The sequence below is a fragment of the Seriola aureovittata genome, chromosome 9 (genome assembly GCF_021018895.1).
Source record: "Seriola aureovittata isolate HTS-2021-v1 ecotype China chromosome 9, ASM2101889v1, whole genome shotgun sequence".
Taxonomy (NCBI): domain Eukaryota; kingdom Metazoa; phylum Chordata; class Actinopteri; order Carangiformes; family Carangidae; genus Seriola; species Seriola aureovittata.
The window spans coordinates 10929898-10937974 of record NC_079372.1 but is presented as its reverse complement, the minus strand read 5'-3'; the positions used below and the strand labels follow the sequence as shown (position 1 = coordinate 10937974).

Here is an 8077-nt window from a genome sequence, read left to right as displayed (position 1 = left end):
CATTTGTCCAATCCTTGCCCCTCTTAGCTAAAGTGGTCTGGCTAATATGTTGATAAATCACTTCATTTTGTAGCTGTGGCAGCCAGTATCCAATGAAAACATAGAATGTGCAATGAGTCCTGATTGCTTGGTTCAAACAGGAGTGCTCTAATCAGTGTAGCCACCTCCCCATTGGTGGCTCAAGTGTCTGCAACATTGAAGATGCATTAAAAAAAAAAAGAAATCCTATTGTTTTACAATTTACCAGTAGAACGGTAATGTTACAGGATGCACAATTCAGAAATGACAGCTGAGGAGTTTCCAAAGAACCTTTCTCTACATTTTACCAGTAAATACACGTTTGGTGCACACAAATGTTTTGAGTGGATCTGAATGGACCCTGTGGAACAATAAACTGCAGAGACCGCTGTTTACCTATAGCAATATCTTTTTTGGGTCACTGTGGAAAAGAAAGAAAAAGAAAGCTCAAACACTGTCACCTCAATACCTTGCATTCACACCCATTCTAACCTATATACCAACTACCATGTAGCAGCACTTGATCTTAATTGCTTCACTTTTATACTGGCAAGAATATTTTTTGTTAAATTATGCAATCTGATTGAATGCAACTTGTTACTGCATGCTACAGACAATCAGCAAATACAATATAAAGTATCTCATGCTCTTATGACTGCAGTCACATTTTATTTGGTAAAAAGAATGACAGGAAATATGCAAAGGTTGGCATTTGAATGTTTATTTGGAAGAAATTAGGTACAAACAGTGGCATTTTCTTCCAGAGAAATAAGGACAAAAGTGAACATATGTTTTACATGTGGATGACACCTGGAGCAGGTCCTTTCTGCTAACAGTCTTTGAGATACAGGTAGTCTAAACATAGCAATTAAATAACAATGGACTAATACCCCAAACATATTACTAAAAAAAAAAATCTACTTGTGTCAAACAAGCAGATCCCATGATAATCCCTAAACTCCACTATGGTACACACAGACACAAACTCTTTAAACTGTTAGTGTAGAAGTCTTTCTGACACTGCACCAAGAAAGTCTTTGATCAAAAGACTGTTGTGTTCCTGCACTTTTTTATCATCTGATAACTGTGGGAAAATAATCAACTTTTAGAAAGATAGAACCATGGTTAGAAGATAATGAGCATCCATGCTACACGAGTACACTACTCTGAATAGAAAACAAAATATCTATGATCATTCCGCGCGGCGCAATGAAAGTCTTACATGAGTAAAATAAAATATAAAGACAGGATAGTGTATGTAACAATTTTAAAAACTGTTGAATATTAATACAAATGTATATGTTTTCACAGACAGTTAACTGACATACAAAAAAAATCTGAATTTACAATACCATTTCTTAATCAGTGTTGACAAATAGGTTATGCTACTGTAAGTAGAGAATTTCAGAAGGGTGAGAAATTAATTTAAACAAAACTCAACTGCATAAAAAACTTTGTGGCTCACTTTAACCTTTTCTCCATAATAAGGAAGATTTTTGCAGCTAGCATCATGACATCATCTTAATCAAGACAAACATACCTGTAACAGTATTTGCTGAACACAACTGAAATGACTGATACATGTCTGGCAGTCATGGTGGAATGATGCCTACTCAACAGTTAAGGACACTCACATTGCATCTGCTTTAAAATCTTCGTTTTTAAGGGAAATCAATTTTGTCATTGAAGCAATGGAGACATCCTCTTGTGTTCTCAACAAATTAAAAAAAAAGAATTCTGTTGTCAAAAGTCAACATGAAAGCATCAACATGTTGTGAATAAATAAAGCCACTGCTAAAAGACTGTACTACAGAAGGTCAGATTTAGCTGTATTCAGTCATGTATAAAGCATCCAGCTCCACAGAGTAACAAAGCAATGTAGCCTATTAAACTGCATTCAGACAACCTTGCCAGAGGCTGTGATTTGTAGATGGATGCTAAGATATAAACCTATATATAGTAATGAAAACCAGATACAAAAAATATATTGAGTACAACTGTACCAGCAGTGAGTATTTCTAAAATGTTACAGATAAAAAATAAATTCTGAGTAAATATATAGTATAGAATAAGGATTGTAATAGAAACCAGCTATTTGAAACATGCTTTCTAGTTAGAGATATGTACTATGATTGATATTAGTTTACTAAGTAATCAGCCACAGTGAGCATATAGACAGGAAACTAAAATTATTTAGTTAACAGTGGATAAGTCCAGTTCAGGATCATAAAGAAGACAGATTAGTCTAGTGTCTCCAGAAAGCAGGGGGACCAGAGCCTTAATTGCATTATCACTATTTCAAAACACAAGACGCATTCTTGAACATATTAGCTCCAACTGAAACAGGTAACCTGCTACCTAAACGGTCAGAAATGTAATAGTGCAAATGAGACCTGGCTGTCCTTTTCAAGTAATACAGATTCAGAAAGCAGTGTGATTTTAGAATGGAAACAATGAAGACCAGATCTATGGTTTATATGTTGATGGAAAAGGCAAGGAATTTCTTTGGCTATCAAGGCAAGTGAAAGGCAGGTAAGACAGAACATGAGCTAACATCCGACAACTTTGTGAATCTCATTATCGGTGCAAGATAAAATCTATGATTGTACAATTTTGACAACCAACATCGTCAATCCAACTATGCAATATTTATTTTTTCTTCTTCAATTGAGAAACTTTCCCAATTTTGGAGAACAAATATGAGCTGAGTATTCTAATAAAAGGTCGCCCTCAATGTCCAAAAGTAAATAGCCTGGGAGAGCACCACGTTATATGTCTTATATTGTTCTTTGCTAGGGGAAGTTGATGCTTGGCAAGAAGCAAACACTAAGAAGGCGATTGTAATGTTTACTTCCCTCTGCTTCATGGATCTGCATCTGGGGTCTGATGACCCCCACCCTTGGCCTTGATTTGGAGCCAGGCATCTCCCAGAGCCTTGGCAAAGTGGTCGTCCACTGAACCTGTGATGGACACTGAGTTGGACACAGGCTCCGCATCTTTGTAGTTTTTCCCAAGGCTGCGACGGAAGTGCTCCTCAATCACAGGATCACATACTGTGTTAGCTAAAATTAGATGTAGAGGAAAAAGACCAAAAACCCTCTTATTACCAAGCATGTAATATAGAAAAATAAACAAAGCTATGATCACCATGGAATCAATAGAAAGAAAGCTGTTTATGCCTAAACTGGTTCCACCAGGATCTGAATCATAATACAGTACTGGTCCTGTAGAATTTAGATGTGTTCTCAGTGACTTTAACTGTGGCTTGATTGTTGGTGCCAGACAGGCTGGTTTGAGTGTTTCTGAAACTGCTGCTCTCCAGTTCTGACACACAACAGTCTCTAGAGTTTACCCAGAATACTGCAAAAGAAATAAAAAATTCAATGAGCAGCACTTCTGTGGACGAAAACACCTCGTTGATGAGAGAGGTCAGAAGAGAATGGCCAGATTGGTTGGAGTGGACAGAAAGGCTATGGTTACTCAGATAACTACTCTTTACAACTGTGGTGAGAAGAAACTCATCTCAACATCTGAGGACCATGTCACATTGCTCTCTTGTGAACCAAGAACAGAAATCTTGACAGCTCAATATTTGAGGGTCAGAATTTGTTGTGAACAGCATGAATCCATGGACCCAATGTACCTTGTGTCAATAGTCCAGGATGGAGGTGGTGGTGTAATGGTGTGGAGAATGTTTTCTTGGCACTTTGGGTCCTTCAATCAATCATTACTTAAATGCCACATTCAATCTGTGTATTGTTGTTGATGATGTGCATCCCTTTACAGCCATAATTTACCGTCTTCTGATGGATAAATGAGAGCAGAATCTATTGTAGATCTTACAATGTATTACAGTATTAGTATGGTGTCCATAATAGACTGCTCTGTGAGTGTAAAATCATAAAGATTTAAACTTTGTTATGCACACACAAGTGTGTCATAGTGAATGTAGTACATTCCCTTTCATTTGTTTTTTTACATTGACAATATTACAGAGAAAGGAAAATATTAAGAGTTTGAGACTGCACATTGTGAGTTGTAATGACAGGCTTACCATTGGTCTTTCTCTGATCAGCAGATGGGCTGGGAGAGCAGCCATTCATGTGGCAGTGAGAGAGGTTACAATTGCGGTTGCTCGCTGGGGCACAGGTAATGACAGAGGGACGATTCTATAGGTGGAAAAAAATACATAGAATCAGCTAACACAGACACACTACTATGCAAGGGTTTGTACACCCCTCACAGATCTCCTCCACAGACTTGATATATACAAAATACACAAAAGCACATCTATTACTTCTCTCAAATTAACAATGCCACAATCTATGAACTTTCTCCTGACAACAACTATCTACATTAATCTGTATAGTGGAAGTCAAACAACCAAGGAAAGTAACCCTCACGGAAATCTTTTTTTTTTTTTTTTTTAATAGAGACTAAATTATTTTCTAACTGTGTGTGTGATGATATATACCCCTGTGTCCCCTGAGGTTAACGTTGCCATTAAATCTGAGCTAGCTATCAAGCGTGGCAAATTTTTCTTTGGTATCATTGCTCTTGCCACCTTCCTCTTCCCACTAAGCTGTTATTTTAAAGAAGCCCTTGTAAAACAAAACCATTTTGGCCAGCAAGCGTGTCTGCACTGGGGTCCCAGATGTTCACAAATGTGGGCAAATAATGAAATTTATGTTACACAGGCTCTCATGGCCATGTGGATGCAACAGGCATGAATTAGGCTTTAATTTAACCAAATGATTCAAAATCATGTATTTATTTATTTTATCATCAATCCCCTATTTCAGGTTGGATGCTTGGTTGCTTGGATTTTGTCACTATGAACACCAGATGTACCCTCCATATGTGTTACAAGTTGACATACCTGCTGCCGTTCTACAGTCCCACCCATGACAGACCTCTCTCTGCCGCTGACTCCAATGTCGTGGCTGCTTTTGGTCAGAGGCAGAGGCTGGTCTACAGCATAGCCAGAAATGGAAGCATAAAGGTGGGTTCCATGGAGACCATTAGAAGAGGAGGTAATGTGCTCCACAGGACTGTGACTCCAGTGCTCATTACGGTTGTCTCCAGCAGAGGGACGGGCCCTTGATTTTAAAAAAGGGACAAATTAAACATATACCACAGCTTCAACTTCTCATAAACAATGCATATATCAGGGATCACATCTCGTGTCTATGAAACACTCTAGCACACAGCTTAGACTGGGATTTTAGTCTTGTTTGTCCTTTTTAGAGTGCAGCATTTTCATGATTGTGGGCATCTGTCAGAGTTAGTTAAATATTATATATATGATTTCTCACTTGTAGACTATGTTGTCCTGGTAATCAATCCAATTTGTACCTTAAAGTTGCAATGATTTACAGCCTGGAGGTGGCGTCTGCATGCAAGGTCATGTTCAGACTTTTGTTTCATAATCTCAAACTGGGATTTTTTCAGGCTGAATGGTTTGACTCTTCTTGGGCTTGTTCAATAAATTAAGTTTGTTGAGGATTTCCCCTATTTTCTATCTATATATCAATTTGTATCAGTATCAATCAATATCTGGTGCGGTTTGCTTATATGAATTGTACCTAATGAAGCCTGAGGACTGAAACATAATTACTTAAGTAACTGCAGTAGGTGAACAATTATGTGCAGGGATTTTTTTTGTTTCTTCATAGTCAAAAGTTTTGATTCTATGCACCTGTCAATAAGACTTTTTGGTGTGCAAGAACTTTGTCATAAATATTTCCATCTTTTATAACAAACAAAGTTGTGATTGTGACTACCATGGGTCATCCATGCCAAATTTCACAACAGGATAAAGACACCCACATTCAGACACCCTCCATTCAGGAGAGGAGTGATGAATTTAAATAAAATAAAAACTGCTATTCTACATGTATAATTTACACTTATGTTAAAGAAGCAAAACACTCAAAAGCTATCAGTGAAAATGTTTGGGTTTGGGGAAATCAAACACGTGCTCACATAGTAGTTCACTTCAATAACAAAACACATACTATCCCTTACAATATTAGTATAATTAGGCTTGGACACAATAAAAATTAATGTTTTAAACTTCTGAAAGGCACTTACAGCTGAGTGGCAAACAATCTGCTCATTTTGGTCATGTGGTCATCATCACAGTTGATTCGGTCATCCATTTGTTCTTCCCCATACTTCCGTTTGCTTGGACAGTGTGGAGGAGGCCCAGTTATGTTGGACATAGCAGTGGGCAGGGAGGGTGTCCTGGACTCATCTGTGGGAAAGGAACCAACAGTGCAAATAATCTAATTAAAGTTAGATTAAATCTAATTATAAATAGATATTTCCAGAATTGATCACGAATATCTAAAACATTTTCTATTGTACTAGTCCAAATGTATTATTTTCACTGCAATTTCGTGCAAGAATTGCCAGGTGATAAGAAGTCATGTCATCCTAAAATTAAAGAGAAAACTGTGACATCTCCAATATGGAAAGATTACTTTTTTTAGTCATCGGAGATGGAATTAATTTCTTAGCGCATCTTTGATTGGGAAGGTCGATTGAGCAATGGACAGGAGATTTCTGGAGTAAAGTTGCTTTCTTTTAAGTAGAAATCAAATGTAAAGATACAGCTACATACACTGTTACTATCAAGACATTTCCCTGGCAAAAACTTGCTCACTATTCTTAATATTTCTTTGTATATATGGCACTCTATAGGCACAACAAATGTAATGTAAACCGTTTTTTTTTTTTTTACAAGTCTTTAGTGAGTTCTTGGTCAGGGTAAGGTCTGTGTGGAGATTACTACCATGATAAATATGAGGGTTTAGAATCCTGTTACAAAGAAAGAACAGCTAATGTCATTTATTGTGGCTTACAAGACTTATAGTATCCTACACTGAGGGATGAAACAACCACACACACACACACACACACACACACACACACACACACACACACACACACACACACACACACAGAATGAGTTTTAAAAAAACCTTGCCGACTTATTTTACTTGTGAGCTTGGCTCTAGCCGTGAGGTATTTAATAAAAGTTAACATAATTTGCAAATCAAAACACTTCGTTTGGCGAAATTGGCGTGTTGGCAATTAGAGAACATGCCAAATATTATTTACACAAAAAGTTAAATACACAGTGTTACGACACATTAAAACAAATACACACTAGCAAACTAACCTTCGTAGTGCAGTCTCCCAATGTTATTGTTCATTTTGTCCAGGAACTGAGAGTTCAACAGGTCCATTCTAGTGAATAGCATTTACACGAACAGGCTAATTGCTAACATCGATGTTAGCAAGATATACCAGCGAAGAGAATGAAGCGTCTATCCTAAAGAAGAAAAATTGGAAAAATCAGATAGTAAACGACAATTTAAATGTAACTTACTTCTGGAGAAATTTAATGGACATGGATAGTGTTCTCTTTACTTGAACGGTTGGCTGGCTAACGATGCCTGGCGCTGACGTTAACGATTCAAAGCATAGCATTTACGCTAGTAAAACACGTAGGCTCAGCTAACCGCTAGGCTAGCTTTAACCAGCTAAATTTTACTGGCACAAGTTGGTTAAGAAAGTTATATTCGATATAGATACATTGAAATAAAAGTTATTATTACAATAAACGGTAATTAAAATAGTGTTACAGTTGTTATTTTAGCTAACTTATTTGCAGGAGTTTGCACACTAGCTAGCTAACTTTAGCTACTTTGTCTATGGCACAAGCTAACGTTAGCCATTAATAGCTTGTCACCAACTTTGGAGTAAGTAAGTAGTGTTTTCGATTCAATTAGTAAAGCCGAATAAACGCTGAACTAACCTAAACCTCAGTTACAACTTACAGTTCAGTTACGTTCAATGACTTTATGTCCAACAACAAAGCTCCAACGGTAGTTTAACATTAACAGTCAATGTTACTCACTTCATCGACAAAATTTAGCTTTACAGCCACAACAACACCATGGCTAGCCCAGCTTCAGTGCCTTCACGCACTTTCCCACCGGACCAGTCCACAGACAAAAGAGTGGAGAGCGGCCCTAGTGGAGACGAGGCG

General features: G+C 37.4%; 1 protein-coding gene across 2 annotated transcripts; it reads right to left on the bottom strand.

Moving 5' to 3' along the window:
• Positions 1-723: 723 nt before the first annotated feature.
• On the bottom strand, positions 724-8077 carry vgll4a (vestigial-like family member 4a). 2 transcript variants are annotated; one of them, XM_056384565.1, is made up of 6 exons: positions 7946-8077; positions 7205-7357; positions 6112-6274; positions 4898-5117; positions 4073-4187; positions 724-3080 (listed from the first exon to the last, which is right to left on the bottom strand). In XM_056384565.1, exons 2-6 carry the CDS (start codon positions 7284-7286, stop codon positions 2881-2883), a joined length of 780 nt encoding a protein of 259 aa, XP_056240540.1. In that variant the 5' UTR covers positions 7287-7357; positions 7946-8077; the 3' UTR covers positions 724-2880. The 2 variants fall into 2 exon arrangements, with proteins under 2 accessions (XP_056240540.1, XP_056240541.1); XM_056384566.1 differs by having other exon boundaries at positions 7866-8074.

What these genes read in the sequence shown, in the direction of transcription:
- vgll4a (XM_056384565.1), bottom strand. Translation starts at nt 7,286, where the DNA reads ATGCTATTCACTAGAATGGACCTGTTGAACTCTCAGTTCCTGGACAAA. An exon ending in AGATTGTTTGCCACTCAGCT is followed by an intron (nt 5,118 to 6,111) that starts GTAAGTGCCTTT and finishes TTTAAAATCAAG; the next exon opens with GGCCCGTCCCTCTGCTGGAG. An exon ending in TGATCAGAGAAAGACCAATG is followed by an intron (nt 3,081 to 4,072) that starts GTAAGCCTGTCA and finishes ATCTAATTTTAG; the next exon opens with CTAACACAGTATGTGATCCT.